This window comes from Leiobunum rupestre, chromosome 4 (assembly GCF_980474605.1).
Source record: "Leiobunum rupestre chromosome 4, qqLeiRupe1.1.hap1, whole genome shotgun sequence".
In the NCBI taxonomy this organism is placed as follows: domain Eukaryota; kingdom Metazoa; phylum Arthropoda; class Arachnida; order Opiliones; family Sclerosomatidae; genus Leiobunum; species Leiobunum rupestre.
The window spans coordinates 47,902,838-47,929,664 of NC_143387.1; the positions used below are offsets into that span (position 1 = coordinate 47,902,838).

General features: G+C 35.3%; 1 protein-coding gene across 1 annotated transcript; it reads left to right on the top strand.

Annotated features, from left to right (window-relative positions):
- Dh31 (diuretic hormone class 2) lies at positions 1 to 26,827 on the top strand. The gene is made up of 4 exons (XM_090172019.1): positions 1 to 252; positions 14,451 to 14,582; positions 24,042 to 24,143; positions 26,172 to 26,827. Exons 2-4 carry the CDS (start codon positions 14,488 to 14,490, stop codon positions 26,311 to 26,313), a joined length of 339 nt encoding a protein of 112 aa, XP_090028145.1. The 5' UTR covers positions 1 to 252; positions 14,451 to 14,487; the 3' UTR covers positions 26,314 to 26,827.

Here is a 26,827-nt window from a genome sequence, read left to right on the forward strand (position 1 = left end):
CAGTTAGCAGTCTCTGGATTCGAATATCTCTCTCTCCTCGAAGCCGCTCTGCCTCTTAGGATCCTCGTCTCACGAAACCCCGAAAAGATCTCGACAAGAAAAACTTATCTCTTTCTCGAAACTCTCTCACTCTACTCACTCTCAGTTTCGACTTATTCGGCTGCCCCGTCGTCAGACTGCTCCAAGTTTCTCTTCGGAACCGACAGAAGCTCCGAAAGAAGAACACTCACCTGGATCATCACTTTATCCAAAGTAAGAATACTTAATTCTCGTTTTTCGTCGCTAGAAATTAGTTTATTAAAAATGCACGTGGATTTCAATGATAAAGCAGAAATTTCACCGGGTTATATCGACCTTATTTTCCTCTGAATTACCTTGAAATATCTTTCGAGGGGCTCATTGAATTAAATAAATCTTTATCGGAATTTTTAATGGTAAATTATTAAATTAAAAATTTCATTAGATTTAATTTCAATTCAGCAATATACTCTTAAATTTTTTAATTTACTATAACTTAATTGATTATAGTTTTAATAAACTCCTTCCTAAAATGTTGCGGTTAGTCGTTATGAAATCTACCTTACATTGAAGTAAGAATTGAATGTAGTTTTATTAAACTCCTTCCTAAAATGTGGCGATTAGTCTACCTTACATTGAAGTAAGATAACATTGTAATCCAGGTTGGTTGAAATTCGTGCACTTTGCAGACGGCATTTATAAAACGGTTTAAGATCTGGTTTAGTAAATCGAAGTTTTCTACATAAATTTCTGTATAAAAAAGCAAACTTTACTAAGTCTCGTGCCATTGAATGTAATGAAATAAATTCACCGATAAAAATGCGGATAATATTTTAATATACAAAATTGACTCACCAATGCGTTTAACATTGTACAATAGTAATATTTGGAACGAATGAAAATCTTAATTAAACAAGACGAGTAGAGGTAGTCGGAACAAATATGATAATAAGTGGAAATGGAAAGCCGGCGAGTCGACTAGAAAGAAAGTTAAGAGTAAATATGGGCTTTCGCGAAACGCAGATTTTGAAAAGCCAAGAATGCGAAGAATTTCAGACGGAGCGACATTGCCAGCCGAAATAAAAGATGATTACGAATTAAATTATTCCGTTATAAAGAGGCGCTATTAATGGCGTGGCTAAGACGTTCATTAATTAAAAATTCATAAATTGCAGTTGACAATAATATTTTGTCCGATATTTTAATTTGAGTAAGGCTTATACCACTATATTTCATTAAAATGACCGTAAAACGCTTGATTATACAATCCAAAAGTGAACCACGATTTATAATTAAACTTCTCCGGCCAATTTCACGACTCTGGAGCGACTAAATTGGAAATTAGCGATTTTAGGGACCAGGATTTCCGAAAGTCAACTTTCCTCGAAAACCTAATTATCTTTTTTTTCACGGGGAACCATTTCTTTGGGTTCGGTTCCAAAAATAACTGAAAAGTCGAATTTCACCACCGTTAAATGGAGTAAAACGTTCATTCAAGTCGACAATTCATTAGGCTGTAATTACCATAGCTGTTTCACTCTAAAGCCACTAAAAATCCCGTTATCAATCAGTTAACGTTAAATAAATTACGAAAGTAAGATAAATTTAAACGTCATTATTGTCAAATTAATTTAGAGAAATTTTAAAATTAAATTTCACTTCTAATTATTATTATTATCATTAGGCGAAGCAATCAGATATCAACCAGTTAAAATGATGAGATCAAGATAAATTTAAGCAAACTTACAAGGAGACATCCCGAAGTGTAACCCACCGATTTTGTTCAAACTCGGGGGATTGGTAGACCTTCATGTAACTTGAAAAATCCTAAAGGGAATTTATTCAATGGGCAACCGTTTTGCCATGGCAACGAGAAATGTTTTTGACAACAACAAATTTAAATTTTCCCATTGAAATAACGATTTTTAACAAATTTAAAAATTTCGAAAATTATAAAAAATTGAAAAAATAGATATAAATTGACAAAAAAAACATCAAAACTGATCAACTTTTGATCAATTTGAGGTCAAAATCCTATGTTATTTTCAATGGAAAAATTTAATATTTTGTGTTGTCAAAAACAATTTCATTGCCATGGCAAAACGGTTGCCCATTGAATAAATTCCCTTTAGGATTTTTCATGATACATGAAGGTCTACCAATCCCCCGAGTTTGAACAAAATCGGTGGGTTACACTTCGGGATGTCTCCTTGTTAGTAACTTGTTGAAATTTGAAAATTAAAATATGTCCAAATTCTAGCTCAAATTTTTATGGGAAATGAAAAGAGTGAGCGAACGCTGCAGGCAGCCTCGATTTAAAAATAAATGGAGCGGCGATACAATTTGAATCGTAGAACAAACCACGAAAGGAAATGGTTCAAATAAAATAAGCATTAGCTCCTTATTAATTTGCAGTTAAATGGTTCTTTATCACGGGAGGTTCACTAAACATGGTAATTTGGCCGTATTTGAGTTTGATCCACTTTTAACGTAATTGTCATTATTCGCGTTAGAGAAACCAGCTTTTTTTATACCGTTTATTTGTCTTCCGAAAGTAATTTCCTTTTCTGAAAATTTTTCTAATCTATCACGCGAAATTTGACTTTTCACATTTGCTCCTGAAAATCTAATAATTTGCTTTCATATCGATTGTTAGAATGACGTTTCACTGTTCAGTTTCAAAAATTAAATTTGAGATTGAAACGGATATATACAGATTTACGAATTTAATTTGTTATTTCAAATGCAAATAAATAAACTAATAAATAAGTTATAAATAAATAAGAAAAAAAATATGTTTTGCACAGTTAAAAATATATTTTTCAGTTATAAATAAATTAGAAAAAATATATTTTTTCACAGTTCTAAATAAATAAGAAAAAAAATATTTTTTTCACAGTTATAAATAAATAAAAAAAATATTTTTCACTGTTATAAATAAGAAAAAATATATTTTTCACAGTTATATAAATAAGAAAAATATATTTTTCACAGTTATAAATAAATAAGAAAAAAATATTTTTCACAGTTTTAAATAAATAAGAAAAATTTATTTTTCACAGTTATAAATAAATAAGAAAAATATATTTTTCACAGTTATAAATAACCAAAAAATATATATTTTTCACAGTTATAAATAAATAAGAAAAAATATATTGTTCACAGTTATAAAGAAATAAGAAAAATATATTTTTCACAGTTATAAATAAACAAAAAAATATATATTTTTCACAGTTATAAATAAATAAGAAAAAATATATTGTTCACAGTTATAAAGAAATAAGAAAAATATATTTTTCACAGTTATAAATAAATAAGAAAAAATATATTTTTCACAGTTATAAATAAATAAGAAAAAATATATTTTTCACTTAAGTCAATTAAATTTCACGATGGTGTTCGTTATTTAACTCAAAAATAATTTAAATTTACTGATAATTATTGATCTTTAGATATCTTGAATAGGAATTCATTTATCACAAATTCCTACAAAAGTTGTGAAAATGAAAAAAATGCCAACAAAATTCACGTGGTAAAATTAATCCACGATAAATTTCACGATAAATAAAAACCATTATAGGGAATCACGGGCATTTTGAAGTAGATGATAAATATGTTCTTAAAGAATAGAAAGAAAATTGGATGAATTCTATAGAGAAACGAAACTATCTAGAGGATAGATGCACAATGTTAGTGGGGTCTACAAAGGGTATGAAATCAGCCTTCTAAAAAGAGAACGTGCGTGCCGCTATTTTCCGAAGGTGAATTTCAGAGCACTCGCCAACGGAAGTTCCTCCTTACCTATTTTTTTTCATTTTCTTTCTTAAGCCCACTTCGTCGCGGGAAAAAAAACGAGAAAACGAAATGTAGTTAAAAAGAGAACTTTAGGGGATGCAATTTTAAGGATAACTTTACGATTACGAGAAAATGGGAAATTTGGCCACACTTTTAAGGTTATCTTTGTAATTAACTTTTTGACTAAACAAAAACCCACCGTTAAAATAGCGAAAGCTTTTCCAGAAGTTTTAAGAAAACAAAGAACAGTCACGCCCCGTTAAATTCGAATAAAGATGGAAAACTAACTGCAAATTAGCCTCGGGCTAAAGGAAATAACTTCCCGTTTTTAGGGAGACATTTGTAAATGGTTTGTGGTCCATCTTTTAGGTATAACAAAAATTTTACCGCTCTGTCTTGTTGGATTTTGTAGGGCAGAATTCAGTTTTAATTTTTCCTTAAATATTTCTAGAAATGGCTTTAATTTCGAAGATAATAATAATGTTGTTCGACTTAAAAGCAAATAAGTTTCTGTTTTAGTTTTTTTTAACTTAAGGGGGAAGACTACAGTGGCCATTGTCTACTTTCGCGCTATTTCAAGCTGAACTCTTTTAATTTTGTATCTCAACTTATAAAATTAATATTTAAGTGTAGAACAGCCGCTTGTTTAGTGCTTAAAATAATTTTGACAATTTTAAATTTTAAAGTAATTAAGTTATTACGTTTTAATTCGGATCCCAGAAGCTAAACAAGTTGAGCAAGCGCCCAAACTACCCTTTAGTTAGGACCTTATATCTCGTTAATTATTAATATTAGAATTATCAAAATTATTTTAAGCACTAGAGGAAGGCCCAGCCTAATAAGAAAAATATAATTCAATTGTGTAATTGTTAAAACAGAAACGTTCATCTTGAACGAAAAAGAGGCTTTTACTGTATTCTTCCCCCTTAAATTTCAACATTTTTTATTTCTATTTTATTTAATAATAATCGTTTAATTCGAATTATCTTGAATTCGACATTTATTAAATGAAATTACTATAATAAAATCAGGAAGCTATATGTGCTTACACTTGGAATGTTTAATGACCAATTGTCAACGCGCTTCGAACGCGGCTGGAGAAACGTCGAATGTAGACATTCCAAGTGTATGTATATATAGTTTCCTGGTAAAATATTTTTACCAAGAGAAATCGTGACGGCTTAAAACGAATGGTTTTGAATTTATTCGAATTTAGATTTTCCAAATAAATTTATTGTAGGAAACTAAATTTAAGGAAAATATAAGGAAATCACAAATACGCGAGTAAAATATATAATTAAACTCGCCATAAAACCGTCGCGGATTAGATCGAGAAAGAGGTACTGAAATATCTTGATAAACTCAGAGTCGCGGAGCTAAGCTATTAATACCGGCAGGAGGACATAGCGTAGCTTCTCCCAACATTAAATTAACAAGGAGCAAGTGCTGATCGACTGCGAACGACAATAAGCTATAGAAAGGCGAGTACGTCGAAATCCCACGGGGACAACATTCGGAAACGGGTCTCCTTGTGTCCCAAGAACGAACTCGTGTCGGGAATAAGGGAACGAGCTAAGCTACGCGGTCGTCGAGCCCAATTATTTCCTACCAATACCGTCTAGCGACGGGACTAACCGAACACTACGGTAACGGGCGAATCCCGCCCTTTTCCTTTCGTAGGACAAAATTGGGAGCTTATCCCGCGTGGCCAATACTAATAGTTCCGAGAGTGGCCATCAGGTGGCGTTTTCCTTGGACAATTAATACTCGCGTTAAAGGCGTTACGTAGGAACCCCTTCTGGCGGAAGGAACAATTACAATTTGGAGTGAGGAGACGAACAATTATAAAATTTTCCGACTTGGAAATCCCGTTTCCAAATATGATGACTATTACCCCGTGTCTGAAAGATAAGCCAGACTTATTTCGAGGAAATGTACACAGCCATAAGGACGTGTCACTTTTAATCTCAAGTTCTCTGGGCTGAAACGGAGATATATAAGTATAATTCGAGCCATTAACGGATAGTTCAATATTGGAGTTTATTCGAGCTCTCAACGCGAGCCTGTTAAAACTGCAATCCAAAATTAATGATGATAGTCGAGGATTAAAGTCTGACGAGTTAACGACGACAAATGAAGAAACATTACACCGAATAAGCCAGACGTATTATTAAAATATAATTATTTTTTCTTATTAATAAAAAATAATTTAATTCTAAGTAGAAATATTTTAAAAAGAATGTATTATACTTAGGGGGAATTCGATGATTTATAGTGTGTTTCCCAATTCACTTCACGAATTAAATGTCAAACGAATCACCCTGGTATCTCGGGTTCGTTCATTAACACAAATCTGGGGAAAATCGGTTTTTACTTGAGTTTGCTTGATGAGCGCTTGTAGTCATAGTGACGAAGGAATTTACTGAACGGTGTTATTTCTAGTCAGCGCTGTTTTTAAAGATGCCGGCTATAAATGTTCAGAGGAAGCGAAAAATATTATTTTAAATAATTAATGAGTTGATAAATGACGAAATTGTTGACGACAATATTCTTTATTGTTGCAACGATCAGTCTTTTATAAAACGGAAATTGCAGTAGATGAGGCTTTCCAGTTAAATGTTAGGCCTTTGACCAAACCAGATGAATTGTTGATTAAAACTACAGTTGTATAGTTTTAACTTGGAGGAGAGAAGTATTCTGGAGTGGAAAATCCCATAGCGGTAATAAGAACGTCCTTTCCCGCCTATTGCTGTTAGAATTACCCAGACTAACCCGGTTTTTGGTCGGACGTCAGCTTTATCTACCATCATTCTGGCTTGATGACGTCCGACCAAAAAGTGCATGATGGGAATTTTACAAAGCCGCAGGTGGTGCCTGACTTTTCCACTCCAGAATACTTCTCTCCTCCAAGGTTTTAACTCCTCCGCCAGCTAAACTGTAAACACCGACGCGTTTGACGTCAAGACATTCTTGCTATAAATAAAAACGTTCTTGATTCTTTATAAATAAAATATGAATTGCACCGAATGCCTTTATGATATTAATTTATTGAGCTCTGTCTCTTTTGAAAGGTTAAACAGTTATTGGCATTTTTAAGATTATTTAGGTACAATTGAGCGTGTTTAACGAAAAATTGACCTAATGTTTCAGTGACTGGCGTTATTGATTATTCACGTTACCTCATTAAAAAGCTATTACAAGGAAATCACGAAATCAAACTTACAACGCAAACAAACTCGAGAAGCAAAACAATTAGGTTACGCCATTATATTTAAAATACACGTTTTCCGGGTAGCGAGCGGAAATACATTTTCTCAGAAATGTCATCGGGCTTCATAGAAATAAACTGCCCAATATATCACGCCGTAAATTGGGAAAAATCTATTTGACGTTGTTCAAGGCTAGACGGAAAACGACCAAGAACTTTTGGCTGTAAGTAACCACGGATTTATTAAGCGAAATTTTTGAGTTTCGTACAGTTTTTATACAATCGAGAAGTAGCGTTTTCAAACAGTGATATTTTGAAATCGCATTCCACAAACCATTAAGTTTTGTTTATACCTTATACGGTTAGAACATGAAAACTAACAAATAGTTTCCCCGTTTTTGCATTTCGTATATAAAGTTATTTCAGTTTTTTAAGTGGAATATTAATTCTAAATTCCCGTAAGATTAAGAAGTTTTCGTCCACTACTTCAGGTCGACGATGCGTTTCAACTTTGAATTATAATTTGTTATGGACTAAAAATGTTAACAATGTTGGATTGCGAGTATAATGACCTTTCTAGATCTATAGAGCTATATTATAATTATACAGGGTGTTTCGTAAACGGTTTTAGAAGCTACGAACCATAGAGTAAACCACTCACATAGAGTGGAAGGCTATCAGCGAAGCTGGTTAACACTTTTCGTACGCAACCTCTTGTTTTTGAGGCGTGAAATAAACAAGCTGGCCTAAAGGTTATGTCCAATATCTGGATAAAAAGTAAGTTTATGCTCTAAAAACTGAAAAAACAACACCATCGCTTTTCGGACAATATTTATTCACGCCTCGAAAACAAGTTGGGCCGTTAGGATTAATGTTTCATGCGCTTCCATAGGGCCTTCCACTCTATTTGAGTGGGTTACTATATGCTACGAATTTTAATATGTCTGATTGTCCTCTAATTAGAATAACAAAATCTTCATGATAGTAAGCCAATCCGAAAGAACGCGCTGGTCGCTAAGAACCAATGGGTTCCTAACTCCTAAACGGCTATCCATAAGTAAAAATAACTCAGAATATTTTCCACTCCAATTGACCTCTATAACCCGTAGAATATCGCTCCTACCAAACATTTTGAATTCAACTGACCCTCTAAAACTTGTAGAACTTCGCCACCTACCGCCATTTTCGATACATCCTGTATACATAGAGGTCGGTAACGGTTAATCATTATCCATGTTTAAATTGAATTTTTTCGGGAAAAAAATGTAAACAAAGAAATTTACCGGTTAATATTAATATTATTAATATTTACCGGAAAATGATTAAAAAACATGTATTATTCGTAAAATTTGAGCTTTTTATCGAAAAAAACGTCGTTTTTCCGAATAATTTTACAAATTTATCAAAAAATTAATCGGATAATACAGAAATATAAATTACTTGATCAAAACGTTTTACGAATAATTTTGAGAGCTTTATCTATTGAATAAAAGTTAACCATCCCCGACCTCTATGTATACATGGAATGTTATAGTTTTTTTTAAAGATACCATAACGATCTTCATAATGAAACAATTTTAAAGGACTTCAAATCAAAAATCGTAATTCAATTTTATGTGAAATATAATTCTTACGGCCTTCGATCCCCCAATAGGGATTGTTCACAAATTACATAAAGTAAAAAATGGCCTCAAATACTCAACCCCCTTAAAAGGAATATAACCTGCAAAGGAATCTTTATACAAGACCCCTTCAATTTTTCAAATTACCCTATACAGTGGCGCCAAACATTTTTAAAGCCGAAGGCAACAGCGGCGAGAGCTGCAAACGTTGGTGTTCCACACCAAATACCTGAGGTTATATTCCCTTTGATTACAATGAACTAGTGTTGTAAGTCAGAAAATTTTCCGTATTTTTCCGAAATAAATAAAAAAAGGTTTCATTTCATGATTAGTCTAATATATTGTTTGCAAATTTAAATAAAGCGGCATTTTCGCCTAATCTTTTCAAATCTGAAAGTAAAACTAAACCTCTAGACTAGTTTAAACTGATTAATAATGTAACACTATTAATGATTTGTAATATGTTTACTTATATTAGACCTTTTATATCGATAAAAAGTTAAAAACATTAAAAACCCTTAAAGAGTAATTTATGTTTAAATTTTTTATTTTTCCGATTTACGGAAAATTTTCTGGAAATTTTTCCGCATTTTATTTTTCCGGAAAATTAACAAAACTACAATGAACCTTAAAATTATTAATTTTCTTTCAAACGGTAGCAAATTTATTTATTGTTGTACCTCTGCAAAAACTAATTAAGCCTACAGAATTTTAAATAAGAAAAACAAGTACTCAATTGCTAATGTATTTTAAAATATTCTAAAATTTAGATTTCAATATAGAATTATAATATGTGACGTAACATTTCTTACTGCGTGACCTCACAAGTGTACGTAATTTACATAGTATGTGGCGTTTAATGAGAAATTGCCTTAATACGCTTAAAAAAAGACCAAATAAAGCTGAAATAGACCTACTGGCTACTCCGAAGGAGACTAAATTGGTTTAAAAAAGAGGCAGGGAAGAAAATAGGAATTCGCAGTGGCCAAAAAGAAAAAGAATATTCAAGTATACCTGGGGAAGTTTTTGTTGGAAAGAAAAAGATGCGAAACACAAGGCTAGTTGTTAAGCCCAATGCGCGAAGAAACAGCGACACAGCGTGTTTGGGTCGGGTAAAACTACTTTGAAGATTTATCGTCGGAGTTTTACAAGACACTAACGCCAGGCGTCGGGTGGGGGGGATTGTTTCGCGCGCTCTGGTGTCAAAAGGAATAATGATGCCCCCACGCTTGAAAAACGATAACACTCCAGAGAGTATCTTTTAGAGAGGGAGGACCAGTTTTACACACGCATTTTCTTTGAGGGGGACACAAAAATATATCTGATTTATTTTTTAAAAGACGTTACTCCCCCCCCCCCAACCTCATCTTACAACGTCACAGTTTCGGGCGAATTTACTGGACAGTAAAGTAAATTTAACGAGTTCAAATGACGGAAACCTAAATTTTATAAATTATAAGTTACGAAATCGTGAATCTATTGGAATACTTTGATCTGTCTAAAAATAAAACCATTAGGTCACGCCAGCCTTGTCAAAAATTATTTGGCCCTGCCTACCGTGTCAAAAATAAACAAGGTGTTGTCCTTTAAATTCTTGATTCATTATAAATTCAACGGTTTAATATTAAAAGTACCAATAATAAATAAAATTATCTGAAAAATTTGCAACATTTAAATCAAAGGTCTCTGTAGTTTAATTAAAACCAGATATAAAACTAAAGTCAATATGAAAGTAAATTTACTATTAATAGAATTGTTCCAGCATAAACCCGTTATTTTCTTTAGGAAAAGTTACTTAGTAAATCAGGAACGAATTAAAACGAATAACAAAATTTATTAACAAATTAAGCGTTACAATCTGAAATAAAACCGTGTCAAAAATACGAGCAAAGAGGTTTAATTTTCAATATCAAAAGTCATATTTGATAATTTTTAATTGGAAAACTGTCTAGAGTGTGCCCTTCATCGGGGTAAATAAGAGTTATCGGTGCCACGCCGTTGAAAGTAGTCGCAAACGCGCGGTGTCCAAAGATCTTACTGTATAATTTGGAGAAACCGCGTGCCAGGAGCTAATTAACCCCAAACAGACACGCGAGACCGAGATATTTGCATAATTCGTTAACTAGTACATTTTGGAGCGGCGGTCCGCGTTAATAAAATAAACAATTAGAGGGAACGACTGTCTCGAATTGTATCATTCTTTCCTTTGTTCGGGAGAAACAGAAAAATTTGCCACGGAGGAAAAGGTGGCCGAGTTTTTAATTACAAATCCAGTTGACCCAACTAACGCGACCAGAAAAGAAACGCCGACTAAATTAAGCGAATGGAAATTGGTTCGAATCTTGGACCACAGATGGCGTTGATAATTAATAAAAAAAAGTGAATTTGCCGAACAGATAGACTTTTATCAAATGCGCCAACAGTGACGGTTCCTGGCGATGGGGGCTAACAGGACCAGAAGCCAAAGAGGACGCGACGGGATGATTAGCTCAGAACGAATCACTGGGATGGAAAGCCGGCTCGACTCAGGATTCTGGCCTTATTGAAATCGTCTGGTCCGAGGACGAGGTTTAGCCTTATTTCAACAATGTCGCGTGTAATGAAACCCTCTGCCCCTCCCGTTCTGGCAATCAAAGCTCGGGTCGATTGTTGATTTTGGAACGCTCTCCGTAACGCGCTCACCCGCGAAGGTAACTGTGAGATGTCACTTTTATCGCTCCGTCTGCCGCGCTCCGTCTCTTCGATAATAGCGCCCTCTTTACCCAATGACGTCATAAGGGGAGCGCTAAAAGCCGCGGCGGACCGACTAGCTCCACCCGTACATGGGCAAATCAACCGAGGGAAAAATAAAGCCTTCCACTATACGGCCAAGACTATAAATCTATAATATAATAGTCGCCTTCTTCGGCCTGTTCTTTCGATTACGAGCCGAGGGAAATCCAATTCCAAAACTATAGTTTCATTAGCGGGAGTGCCTTAAAAAACGGCTGGGCACGATTGGGGTAGAGTCTAATAGGCCATACGGGATTCTCGTTTCTATCGCTATACCGGAACCGTGAACTAGCCACTTCCTAACAAATATTTCACCAGATTTACTGATTTACCAATATGTATTCGCGACCGAAAACTATAACAACGCCACCTTTGGTTCGCCATTGAAACCTAGATAGGTAGCGGCTACAGCCGACCCCCTTAGTTTTTCCTCATCGTTCGTTATACGTAAATTTTACAAATAATGATACTTGCATTTTAATGTAATTTTTGCATCGTTTGCTTAGATTTTGATAAGTTTATTTAAGAAAACATTTTCTTATGACTCTCTAATTTGTCTGTAGCAGACGCTAGATAATATTGTAATATTCGCTGAGGTATTCTTCAATACTTTAGATATTTCCAGTATTTCCCAAGTATGTAAAATGTTTCTCAATTATGTTGAATATTTTGGAATTGTATGCAAAATTTCTGCTTTATGCTCGATCTTTCTCAAAAGATGCTCGATATTTCTCAAAAGATGTTCGCTATTTCTCAAAATATGTTCGATATTTCTCAAAATATGTTCGATCTTTCTCAAAATATGTTCGATATTTTTCTAAATATTTTTATTTCTCGAAATTTCTAATATTCGTCCTGTTTTCTAAAATCATACAAAATTTCTTCTTACTCATCATATTCCATAAATAACTATCCTCTAAATTGCAGTAAGCCTAATAACAGTCGGTATGTCTGTCCCAAAATGATTTTATCACAACATCAAAGTTTAAGAAGAGTTTATCTGGAAATGGTAGCCTATTTTTGAATATCCCCGAGGCAGCGTTTAAATTAAAACACCTTAACTATTACAAAACACAATGGAAATTGTTACTTCAATAGACAGATACCAATCAAAACGTAATATTATATATAACGGTTACTTAGCGCTAGTGCCCCGAACACATTAACAACCACGAAAGCCAGTTAACGGATGTACGGGAAGTGGATTTCTTACACAAGTGGGTGGAGGGAGCCAGACGGAACTAAGAAAGATAAGCCAAAAACATGAAAAGACTCGGCACGATAGGGGTGAAGATAAAACCCACCGAAAGGAAATTAGAATGCCCGAGGACCAAATTTGGGGTCTCCCAAAATAAGATTTGCCGGTTTCGCGTCACTTTTTCTTTCAAAGGAGAACTTTTCAATTTAGGCACTCTAGCGGCTCGGGATATTCGCAAGATACCACAGAGATTCTTGGATGGACAAAATCTGATTTGCATTTAGGGTCGGTGGAAAGCGATTCTGCCCTCCCCTCTTACAAATATTTACGACGTTCTTCAACTTCCTAGTCTATCAGCCCGCCTTTCCTACTATAGCAGCAAATTAAAGGGAGGGTTAATACATTCGGGGGCGGTGAAGGACTTGGACCAAAAAGGGGGGGGCGAAAGAGGGCCAGCGCGGAACCCTTTGAACTTAATTTAGATGTCAAAACGCATTAGCTATTCATACGAATACCCTTTCCACCAGGACGGTCGGAATCGTCCGTTTTAAAATTCAGACCTACTGGTGACCACTGATAACTGAAATATACAAGCGAATTGAAGTGATTAAAACTGTGCTGGAATGCCGAATAAGCTTCTTTGAGCTTCGGAATGTGGTTTATGTCAAGCAGATTCGAAGGACACCTTACGAAAACATATTAGAGCTCCGATGTAATAGATAGAGAACCGCATTTGTTTGTCTACTTATTGTAATTAGCAAACAAACGGATGGTATTTCACTTCCTATTGAGCAATAATCGGTTAAGTTTATTGTAGATTCATTTTGGTCACGAGCCTATGATTAAATTGAGCGTTGGAACGCTCAGATAAATTTGACTATGAAAGCTTCCGTAGTCAAGTGACTCTGTCGAGTAGTAGGTTATTCAGTAAGTTACTCTGCCAACAAAGAACAACATAGGTTGTTCTTTGTTCGCAGAGTGAACATTAAGGTCTATTTTTCAAAAAGGTCTATTTTTAAAGAATATGCGTATTCATAAAAATGTAAATAGGTTGTTCTTTGTTCGCAGAGTGAACATTAAGGTCTATTTTTAAAGAATATGCGTATTCATAAAAATGTAAATAGGTTGTTCTTTGTTCGCAGAGTGAACACTAAGGTCTATTTTTAAAGAATATGCGTATTTATAAAAATGTAAATGATTATATGGTTTCGTATAGTCAGATTCTTGAAAATGTTCGAAAGATTTTAAAAAAAGTTTAATAATTAGCTTAGGTTGTTCTTTGTTCGCAGAGTGAACACTAAGGTCTATTTTTCAAAAATATGCGTATTCATAAAAATGTAAATGATTATATGGTTTCGTATAGTCAGATTCTTGAAAATGTTCGAAAGATTTTAAAAAAAAGTTTAATAATTAGCTTTTAATTTGCGTGTATACATATTTAACCTATTTCAGTAAAGCTCTATTATTATTGAAATATTACGTGTCATTAAAACATTTAGACTACACCATAAGTCTATAATATTGTTCCATAAGTTTATCACTTTGAGGAATATTTTACTGAGAGCTAGTAACGAAGTGACGTCATCGCAAGAAGAAAATATCCCCCTAGCGAGGCTACGTGTGAAGAGGGAGCAAGCGGACGCAAAACGGCGACGGAGCCCGTAATGCAGTCTGTCCCGTGAATAGCTCTCTGTAAAAATTTTGCATGTGAGGAATAGGAAGTGTCACACTTAGGAAAAATATTATACACTTATGACTACACTTATTACAATTAACAATGCATTACGTTTCATTCTTTACATAAATTAATTTTTCTACTCATTGGAATGTTTTTCAGAAAATTCCAAACACACCAGTGACATCTTACCCGCAACATGGTCTCTAAGGTGATTCTATTCTGGTTCGCCTCCTTGGTGGCTTTGGTGGCGCTAGTGTCCGCCGCCTCACTTCCTCAGAATCAAGCAAAGAGGTAAGACTACTTTACTGATAAGAAGCGCTTATTAACGATTAAGACCAATTAAATCCGTAACTTTTCATAGACGAAACTAAAGGGTTCGCCAAAACGAATTACGTACCGCAGTTAGCTAAACCCAGAAAATCCTAGAGATAAAATGGTTAAGTAAATACGGACTAAACGTCACTTTTCCGGAGAGGAAAATTAATTCCCCGACGAACGTAAATGGAACAAATATAACCTTAATCTTCGTAATACCCGGGACGCCAGAATTTAGAGATTAATAACTATAGCGTCTGGGGGAATCAGACCAAAGCTATCGGGTCCGAAGGAGTAGAGACACACGCCATTTACAACCGCCATTAGACCCTCGTCGAAAAAGAGGCCGTCTATAGTCCTCAATTCCACCAACAGGTGTCTCCACTGTACACAAAAAGAGGGAACGAGGATCAAGAAGAAGGGAGGGGGGTCGAAATGATATACAGCGGCGAGCTCGACGCTAAAACGAAAAGCAAATCGGGATACCATTAAGGGGAAGCCCAAGAACTCGGCAGCCTAAAAGGCTTCGCGATCGCCAGAAAAAGCTTTAACCTTGTTTGAGTAAGAGTTACCGTCGCCAGACAGCCAATCACAGCCCCGGATCGTATCTCGGTTACGAGTTTCTCTATCCGCTTGTATCTGGGATAAGCTTGTCTAGAAGGTTCGCGTTCATACTACGCGACCTTAAGATACAATTCGTTTGGACAACTAAATAAATAATAAATAATAATCAGCTAGGCTAATAACCGAGCCACCACCCTAGGCCAAAGTCACGCAACGTTCTAAAGCTTGGTACTTAAAACGTTAACCGTCTCTGGTATGCAAACTAATTGAACTTCAGATAGTCACCAAACTTGAATATACTACTTTGTCTACAGAGTGTTTCAAAAGGTTATGCAAAAATGTTAAGGAGTTGCGAAGTATGCCTGTTTTTTCCCCATTTTCCTACGATGAGTTAAAAGAGCGCCAGAGAGCTTCAACGAGTGGCCTACTAACCCCAGGAAGTAGGCTGCAACAAGTGCCAAACCAAGCAGCAGGGAAACGCGAACATTAAGGTTTGGGTTCGTGTGATAGGTAAAAAAGGACTTTATAAACAAATCAAGGTAACCAGCGTAAACTTAAACAGTATTTAAAGTCCCTGCTGCTTGGTTTTGCGCTTGTTGCAGCCTACTTGCAGGGGCTAGTAGGCCACAATTTGAAGCTCTCTGGCGCTCTTTTAACTCATCGTAGGAAAATGGGGAAGAAACAGGCATACTTCTCAACTCGCCCCCTACAACTCCTTAAAATTTTTGCTGAACCTTTTGAAACACCCTGTCTAGTAACTTAACAACTAATTACTATCAGTTAAGTTATAATTACCCTTCAGAAACGTAATTTTAGTTATTTAAATTTCGCAAATCAGGCGTCTTTCAAAGATCAATGACGAGCATAAATTATTTAACAAATATTAAACGTATAAGAGCAAATCAGGCGTCTTTCGGGTATTAACAAAGTGCAACGAAAGATCAATAACACAAGTGGACGAGCATAAATTATTTAACAAATATTAAACGTATAAGAAACTAGAGCGGTAATATTAAATTTCCCGAAGAAGGTCAAACACCGACGACAGGTCCCGTCTTTAACGTAATTATTCCTTATTTAAACGAACGCGGATACTCTAGGCTCGTCACGTAGGACGTGTCGTAATAATCATCTTAAGACTGAAGAGAGGAGAATATCTTCACATTTGGGACGGCCAGATTCCTCGAGTTCGGTACCCGTCTTGGTACGTGAAGAAATTTCGAAGTGAGGAGAGCAGGATGATTTTTATTTAAATCCGTAGATATATTCCATTACGAGCCCGGTATTTCGAGAATTGCGGGCTTTGATTAAATTTTGCTCCACTTCTCGAGCGGATCAATTACGCTAAAAGGTCACGTAACACGCGACCGGTCGAAGATAATACCTTCTTTAATCAAGACGTAAAGCACGAAATCTATCCCCTTATTTTCCTCCAGTCAAAACCGAACGCCGAGAAGCACCCTGAAGGCGTATACGTTGCCGTTCATCGACTCCCGAATGCTTAACCTCTCTAACGTAATACTGGCACGTTTTCAAAATTGAGTTAAAAATAAATAAAATTGAATTTATTTCAGTTTCCTCAATATTTACCGCAAATACGCGAAAACGGCTTTGGACGTCAAACAAAGAATGAGTTTGAAAAATCAGAAGAATCAAATGTGGATGTGATATAATTCCATAATTAACAACCTTATTCCACACGGTTAAAATTCCCTGGAGCCTTAAAAAATATTATTACTAATAATACATTCCACGAAGTATGGCAAAAGCGATTGGGACCAAAAAATTAAAGCAACGAACCAAATGGCGGTGAGAAAAATTCTTTAAAAACTGACGGGTTTTAGATCTGATGGGGAGGGGGTGAAAGGGGGAGGGGGCAGGTTGGAAACCCACCGGATGGTGGTATCGTAAGAAAGCCGAAGAATAGGAGGCGATTTCTCAATCTTCATCATTCACGAAATTTCCAGTTGCGGCCACCAGAGACGCGCGATAAAGAAGCATCCTTGATCCAATGCCGTAATTTGCTAGTCAATGATGAATAGGTGTCAGACATTTTCCAAAATGCGAGAAAATGACGCCAGGTGCCGCTAGGTGGCGATTTTCTCACGGTTGATTCGAGAAGGAAATACGAACCGAGTTGTACCCAAAAAGAGCTCTCTCAAAAGATAGATTCATTTAATGTCAATAACTCATCGTCTATTTTATGGATACGAATGTAATTTTCGAACTAACGAAAAGTGGTATTTTACATCAGGGATTAGACGGATTTTGGCAGATTAAAGTTCATTCTATATACTGGTATGTCTCGCTTGGAATTAAATTTTTGATATTCATGGGACGAGGAGTAGATAAAGTTTTAAAGTTTTTAAATAGTATCGCGAATTAAATTTACATGAAATTCTTCTCAAAACCGTAGAACGTATAAGGATTTACAAACGGGTTTTGGAATCATAAAGCTATACCATCGCTTAAATTAGTTTTTCTGGTGTTGTTAATTTTCCGGAAAAATAAAATGCGAAAAATTTTACGCAAATCGGAAAAATAAAAAATTTTAACATAAATTACTCTTTAAGGGTTTTTAATGTTTTTAACTTTTTAACGATATAAGATGTCTAATATCAGTAAACATACTACAAAACATTAATAGTGTTACATTGTTAATCAGTTTAAACTACTCTAGAGGTTTAGTTTTACTTTTAGATTCGAAAAAATGAGGCGAAAATGCCGCTTTTTTTTAAACTTGCAAATAATATATTGGAATGAAACCTTTTTTTTATTTTGTCGGAGATATACGGAACATTTTCCGGAAAATTTTCCGAATTACAACACTAAGTTTTTCCAAAGATATCATATTATATTTATATTAAAGCATCTGAAATTAACACTAAACATAATTCGAATATTTATATTGTCGGTAGAAATCAACACCGCCATAGCTAGAGATTTATTTCAAATATCATTCAGACTTCACTCGGGTTACTTAATTCGTTAATCTCGATGCAAATGAAACTAGTAAATAAAATGTGTATTGTCAACCGTTTTAAAAGGCTTAGCTTGGTTACCCCGATATAGGCTTATTAAGGCCTAAAAGATCACTAGGCCTAACTCGACCCGCCGTAGTGTAGTAACGTATACCGGACAGATATTTACGCGCTAGTGCGTAAAAAAACTGTCAAAAATAGCAAAGCTGCAATAATAAATTGAGAATTCCGCACGCTTAATTAACTTGAAGGGCAGCTCGGGAGCGCGTCGCCCCAAATGATTAACAAGGTGCCGGGAGATGGGGCGACTCTAGATGTATGTTGTTTTCATTAGCAGCGGGATATTGGCTAGACGATAATCTGATCAATTTTAGTCGCTCCGCTTTTTAGCAAGGTCAGAAATTGTGACACCCAAGACGCGCGAGATAAAATAAGTAAAATGTAATTATTTTTACATACCTGTTGGTTTGCGTTACGAAAATGTTTGTTTAAGGATTTTTATATTATAAGTGACGCGCGATAGAAGAGATGACTAGTTCGTTTTTTACGCTATCACCGGATATAATTTATATGTATAATATAAATATAGCGGCTTCAAATACTAAAATATTTATGGATTGAATTAAATTTAATTCAGTTTTATTACTTCTACATTTAGCCCATTCCGAGGGGCAGGTCACTTCCATTTTGGGTGCGTCTTAATCATAGTAAAATGATTAAATCAGGATAATAGTGATTAAATCAGGGTAATCAAGATTAAAAAATCTAATCAAGATTAGAAAATCTAATCACGATTTAAACGAGATTTAATCATTCTAATCATGATCTAAGCTTTTTAAACGAGATTTAATCATTTAAACGAGATTTAATCATTTAAACGAGATTTAATCATTTTAATTATATTTAATCATTTTAATCACGATTTAATCAATTTAATCTGTCGAATCGAGAATTTATCATTAAAATCAAAACTAAAGTACGGTTTAATCATACTAATCACGATATAATTTTTTAATCAGGATTTAATCATTTTAATTAGATTTGATCATTTAATCATGATTAAATCAGATTTAAACATTCTAAGTATGATTAATCGTGATTTAATCAACTTAATCGTGATTAAATTGAATTTAATCAAAATAATCACGATTAAATCGGATTTAATCTTTTGAGGGGTGCGTCGTTAATCAAGGAAGTGACCTGCCCCTCGGCCCATTCGCAACTGGACGAGCCTGGTAGAACAGGTTATGTACCCGAGAAATGCCTAAACGTAACGCCAACAAAGGGGCAGGGCACCTGTGGCGGAAGTATGACACCATCCGTTGGGGGTAGTTGGTTCTCTACCTCAAAGATACGTGGGATGATTGGGATCAAAGGAGTTCGCCCCACTCCAGTCAATTTTGAAGTATTAACCTAAAGTCTCAGCTTTTATTTATAAATAAAATAAGTATTTAACCAAGTTCAAAACTATTTAAAAAATTAAACTGACTTAATTTTATATGCATGTGTAAAGAAACCTTTTTTTAATATGCCAAAGCTTAAAAAAACTAGCCAAAGCAGACGAAGACCAAATGTAGACACATTTCCATCAGGGTTAAACATAAGGATTTTTTTTGGAGGCAGCCTGACTAGTGAGCCTCCTACCTTAATTTATTTTAATAGTCACTGACTAGTGGGGGTAAAATTGGGGGTGTAAAAACAAGAATGGAAGCCAACATTTTGCTTTAACCGTCAGAATTAAAATAGGAGTTTTAATCACTTGAGTTGCACATTATGTGATTTTTTTTAATAAAATGGGATTGCTGAATGATGAATTTATGATACGCCACATTTTCCATTATTGATGAATATTTCTAAAAGGAAAATTTTTCACTAGTCAAATTGGTTAATTTTAGTAATCAGAGCATTTATTTTAGTAGTCAAATGCCGTCCAACCCTGATTTCAATACAAACACGAAAGAATGTAGTGTCCGATAAAATCACGAGTACACTAATTCCAAAACATTAAAAAAATAATTTCATGGAAAATATAAATACTTTTATGCTACCACTCTTTTACGACTTTTAGCTCCTAATCCACCCCTCCCTCTTCCAAAGACCGGAAGGTCAGAATAATCGGACAAAAACTTTAATGAACGCATCAGATAGTGGGTAGCCATCATTTGTAGAAACAATGCAAACCCGTTATTTGACAGGGCCTCGGAACAAAGAGCGATTATTATGTCTACAGCGAACCAGCGAGGATTTCGTACAGACGCTTTGCAGGGTAGGTGATCTAAAGGAGACGCTAGCTACGATTCAATTTCGTCTAAGCGAGGGCACACACCGTCGCGTAAATGTAAGATCCCCTCTTTCACCGGGTTATAAATAGAACCCCCGCAAATTGTGGCTCAGGGAGGGAGCTACCGTCGTAGGACAAGCCGGCCACGACGCGAAAATTCCCCCGCGACGCGAGGAACAGGCGAACAGCGGCCCCTGTGTCCAACGAAATTTTATCTAAAACAAGCACGAGGTGGTACACCCCCTTCATCTCCGCTAAACAATTCGGACACAAAGATACGACAAAGAAAATAATTCTCGAAACACACACTGAGAAAACGGCCATCCAACGAAGATAAATACAGTGTATTTTTCGGCCATATTGGAGCTGCAAAATTAAAACGGCGGCAAACGCGGTTGGCATTCAAATCGCGTTAATTATTAGCTGGAAATAGGAAGGGGAAAATGCGCGAGGGGGGATGTTTGAAGGGGGGTGGTCATTGTCTCGTGGAAAAATGAGCCGCTCCGTACCGTATGCATCAAGTCCAAGGCCTATATCGTAATTCGCGGCCAATCCTTTCGCCGTCGCACCGAACAATTGCCTTTTACTTTTATCCCAAGGGAGGGCGCTCTTCTCACTCTCTGCCGAGATTAAGGCGCGCCGTCTAGCGGGCGCGATGGGCAACATCAATTTCCCCTTTTTAAATAGAAAATGCCAAATGGAATATTTTTCGTGCTTAAGCCGGCCCGAGAAATAAGAGTGACAAGAAACGTCTTTAACTCCTAAAAGTAGGAGCTCTTTCCAACAGAATTTTGACGTTCGCCATTCGGTCTAATTAGTGACTTGTTAAAATTTAAATTTAAACTAATTTAAAGGGACTTCTTCGTTGGGTATCTCCAGACACCCATCAATCGGATTTCGTTAAGGAAAACATTAAGGAATTTACTTCATTACGAAATTCTTACTTGTTTTTTTTTTACCCGCTTCTTTTCCGAGACTGAGCAACAATAAAACAAAGAAAATTATCTAGTCTGTCAGCGGAAAAGACAACCTCGAAATGTAAACTGAACTGTTAAAGATTTCTCGAAACGTTCTTATCAACGTCTGGAATACTGATTACTTTCGAATTGCATCTAATTAGCATTAATTTCGTCGAATTAAAAAAGTTGTCCATCTAAATGGACAACTTAATGCTTTGACGTTTAAAGGCTGCCCTATCTAATAAATGCTTTTCCGATTTGAAAGAGTATCTGAGTCCAATTCAAGAGGGTCTTTCAGTCTACTTTAGGTTATTACAAAATTTAAGGTACAAATTTCTCTGGATTTTTTAATGCGTTTTAGGCAAAAGAATTGTTTTAATGAAATTTAAATAGTGAACTATTTTCCTAATATACCATAATTAGTACATTTATAAATGCCTATTATAATCCCAACAAGAACTTATTAAGCTTACAGATTATTTATTATTTAAAATTAAACTAAATTATTCTCATAGTTAATTATATTAAAGACAGAACACAAAAAGTTTAGTAAAAAACTGCCGTAACAAGATTAAAATTAAGTACCGGAAACTGGCATAATAGCAATAATATAAAAGACAGAAAACCGACGTAATAGTAATATTATTATTATTAACTTAGCAATAACATTTAACAATAAAACTGACGTTATAGTAATAAAATTAAAGACAGAAAACTGACGTAATAACAATAATAATAAAGACAAGAAACTGGCGTAATACCAATAATAATAAAGACAAGAAACTGGCGTAATACCAATAATAATAAAGACAAGAAACTGGCGTAATACCAATAATAATAAAGACAAGAAACTGGCGTAATACCAATAATAATAAAGGCAAGAAACTGGCGTAATACCAATAATAATAAAGACAAGAAACTGGCGTAATACCAATAATAATAATAAAGACAAGAAACTGGCGTAATACCAATAATAATAAAGACAAGAAACTGGCGTAATACCAATAATAATAAAGACAAGAAACTGGCGTAATACCAATAATAATAAAGACAAGAAACTGGCGTAATACCAATAATAATAAAGACAAGAAACTGGCGTAATACTAATAATAATAAAGACAAGAAACTGGCGTAATACCAATAATAATAAAGACAAGAAACTGGCGTAATACCAATAATAATAAAGACAAGAAACTGACGTAATACCAATAATAATAAAGACAGAAAACTGACGTAACACTAACAATATTAAAGACATAATAATAATAATAATAATAGTAATACTATTAAAGTAAAAAAAGTATATAATACTAAACACCCGAAGCATTGAACATATATGTCGAAAGTTTGTATATAACATGGGCATGGTTGAGGCAATTCTAACTACTCTTTACGTTAGTTGGTCCTCCACAAAGTATCACGGTAGAACTAAAAAGAAACATCGTACGAAGGCGAACTAAATATATCGTACATAGACCTAATCAAAGATTTTGTTCCCTTTGAATTTAACGATGTCTCAAACAGGAAGCCAGCAAAAATAGCGAGCCACCACGTATTCACTATTTACGTTCAATGTCCAGAACTGCGGCGAAAGGGCTTATAAAAAGCCGAATGAACCCCTCGAGTGAAGTTTCAACTCCGTATTATAAGGTGCAGGCTCTCTCCTTTAGCTACGTGTTTTACGACCGCCTACTATTGTTTCACTGGGATTTCTTCTTTTGGCTCGTTCAAGTTTTCTTTCGAGGACAATTTTACTCGGAGGGACTTCTAGCGAGAGTCCCACGGGGGCCGATACTCGACCGCTTAAGAGCTCCGTAAGAAAATATTCGGCTGACAAACTAACCCAGTCCAATAACCTTTTGACCTCGGGACTTTTTGATAATAAGGGTATGGTCTGGAATGCGGAAGTATAAAAGACAATGGTTTCATCTTCGACGTCCGCGTAATTGGCCCGTGGGTGGTTGGGGCTTCAGGGTCATCAAGGACCTTTCGTTCCCTGCCGGGAATATGGGGAGCTTGAAAAAATACGCCACTTTAGTCAGACGAATAACCATTTCAGTCAGATAAATAACCGTTCCAGTCAGAGGTGTTCTTAACAATTATAGCATTTCTTCAACCAGTTTAAAGTTCATTTAAATGGTCACAGTATCAAAGTTTGGAATTTTTCCTTTTTAAGTACCTCAAATACAAGATAAAATGTTTAGAGAGTAGGACTTTCACTTTTTAATCTGTCTTTTAAATGATTTTAATTTTGTCTACCACCCTTTATTAAAAGACGGTTAATATTCGAATTCCTCGAAGGAAATTTCATTCCATTTTCAAAGCCTCGCGAAATTTCGGTCTAGAAATTAAAATAAAAAATTTGGGAAAAAGATATTCCGTTGAAAATCCCCCGGCACACTCCGAAATAACTTCTCCGAAAGAATGGCAAATATTCGAAGATATTATAAAGGCATCTCTCGCGGCGATATGAGTTTTAAAGACGATGGTTAAGACCGAAACCACTCCAAGCTTTTGGTACCAAATCGACTTTTTCCCTCCCTAGGTGCTAAAAAACACCGTTTGTATAATTTATCCACTAATAAGCGTACATCAAACTTGATCTTTCGAAAATATTTGTTAAACATAATTTATTCTTTTGGACTTACAGTAGATCCAAGCGATCCTTGGTGGAAATTGACGACCCTCAAGAAGTCGTCAGGGTGTTGGGAAACCTCGCTCAGAGCATCATTGATTCAGAAACATACACTCAGTGAGTATTGTTGTATCATAGCACATACGGAGCAGCAGAAGTATTTAAATATTTTAGAAAAAAGTATCCACCTCATAATCATGTTAATGTTATGTACACATCCGCGGTTTGACGGGGCAATTCTCGAGCAGTCTAAGGTACATGATGGGTAATTATGGTCAACGGTTATGCAGTGTACACATCCGCGGTTTGACGAGGCAACCGCTTTAATTGACAACTACCTGGAGCAGTCTACGGTACATGTTTCATGTTAACATCATAAATGGATACTTTTCTCCTAAGATATGATTTATATACTTCTGAAATCACCAAACATCTAGTTTTAATGGCGTGTTTAAGAATAGTTTGATAAAACTAAGCTTGTCGTTATTACATTTAATCAATGAGGTACTGGTAAGCTAGGAGCAACAAACGCAGCACCCCACACAAGGAGAACGCAACCCGTCAAAACTCGTGGATTTTCTTGTGAACAATTTTCATTGGTTAGACGCTTTAGCGCCTGCTGCCGTCGGAAGGGGAAAATTCGGAAATTGTCTTCCCCCTTTCCGTAAAACGTTCAGCGTAAATGTTCGTCCAATGAAATTTGTACACAACACTGCGTTAGCGTGTTTTAAGGCTAGCCGCGTTGTCCTTGTGTTTGTTGCTCCTAGCTGTAAGCGAGTTAAAACAAAACAATTGAATGTCTACAAACTTTCGATATCTACTTGGAAAAGGAGGCATTTCTGATTTCCACTAATATAAAATCCGATACTTTATAACTCTCTCACTTAGATATTTCAACTTATCTAAACATTGAAATGGATTCAACGAGAGATGAAATTTTCGAAAAACACGGTACAGGGTTTAGGAACACGCGAACACGCATTTGTAGTTTGTCTAAAAGTAATACATATCTTTTTGTTTACACATCGGGATTTCGAAAGTTATAATAATCCCAAGTTTGGCTTTAAACTAAAATAATTAAACAACACTCGGAATACGGTATAATTTTATATATTTTTGTTAAGAGTTTTAATCCTGAAATTTCTTTTTCAAATCTTTCTTTTTTGTTTTGTTTTGAAAAGGACATACGCTACATTTCTAATACGGTTCCAAAATAATCTCCGAACTTTACAATATTGCCAAATTTAACTTTTTTTAAAGTAACTTTAGGGACATGGTACAAGAATAACAAGGATAAGTTATTATAACAAGGATAAGCCTCTTTATCGTTACTGGATATACAACTACAAGTTTTCGAATGTCACCGGCCACTCCAATCGAAATAAAAGAGAGGTTAAGCAAGCGCTCTATAAGTTTGAATGGAGACGTTGGACGTATCTAGCCGTTCATCAAACTAATTGTGCAATTTCTTCTAAGCCAGTGTACACGACGAAAAGGAAAAAAGAGTTTGAACAATATTAAAAAGAGGCTTCTACTGTGAGCATTGTCTAAACTCAAAATAATTTTCATGTTTATATAATAGTATGCATTGCGCCATTACAGGAATCCATACCCTCTACTTGGAATGCTTATCTTGGCGTATCGCGTATGGTAAGAGCACCCTGACGGCTTTGGCCCCTCCTACGAGAGAAAAAATCCGTTCTGCGCGCGCTCCCCTCTCACGCTGTTGTTTGTTAAGTTATCATAGTCACGTCAAAAAAAACCGTCCGCCACATCAAGACGAAAATCTGCCGCGATAAGCATTCCAAGTAGAGGTATGGATTCCTGGCCGTAAATCTAAACTTAGGCTTAGGTGCATTTCAAATTAAACCCGTATTTACGCAATCCGTTAGAAAAATTATAATATTCAGTATTTTAATTTGAACACTATAAATATGATATGTTTTAAAATATTTGACTAAAAAGTATAAACGTGAAAAGAAATTTGAAAATGATCACTTGAGTATCGACATTGTCGTTCAAACTTGTAGAGCTTATCCTCTCTATTGTATTATTTCTTTCCGAGGCATCGAGCGAAATGTCCGGTGGAGCTGTAGATAGTTTTCAAATACGGCGGTATATCTAAAGAATTGGCTTTCGTTTCAGCGAAAAGCGAGGTTTGGATTTGGGCCTTAGCCGTGGATTCTCAGGGAGTCAAGCTGCGAAGCACCTGATGGGTTTGGCAGCGGCCAACTTCGCCGGAGGACCCGGAAGGAAACGGAGGGACGTCGGACAAATTGATGTCTGAGAGAATTCGCTCCTTTAAAGTACCCCCTTTGGAAGAAAAAAATATGACCCCCCGACCCTTTTCCCCCAATCAAAATTCGACCTTATATATATATACAATAGAAGTTCCCGAGGGATTTGCAAAATGAAAACACGATTCCACCCTCTTTCAAATTTTCCCGTACAATTTTTTCAATATTTTCCCGCGTTATTGTAAATAGATCAGAAGATTTTTCAAATCTAATTTCGAACAACAAACCAAAAAAATAAAAAATAAAAATATTTATTCTCATAGGGCCGTAGCGAGATTGATAACAAACTGACGATTTCTTGTGTAGGTCTGTTTTCAGGTTTTCTTTTGTAATATTTAAAATAGAATTGATGCTATTGCGTTGTTTAAAAATGTTATTTATTAATTTACGTTGGTGTCATTGTCGGATTCATTTATTAATTATGAAGATTGTTGAAAGTGAGGAAATCAAATAAAATCAAGTGGCAATTGTTCGAGAGTAAAATTGTAAGCGTTCATTCTCTTT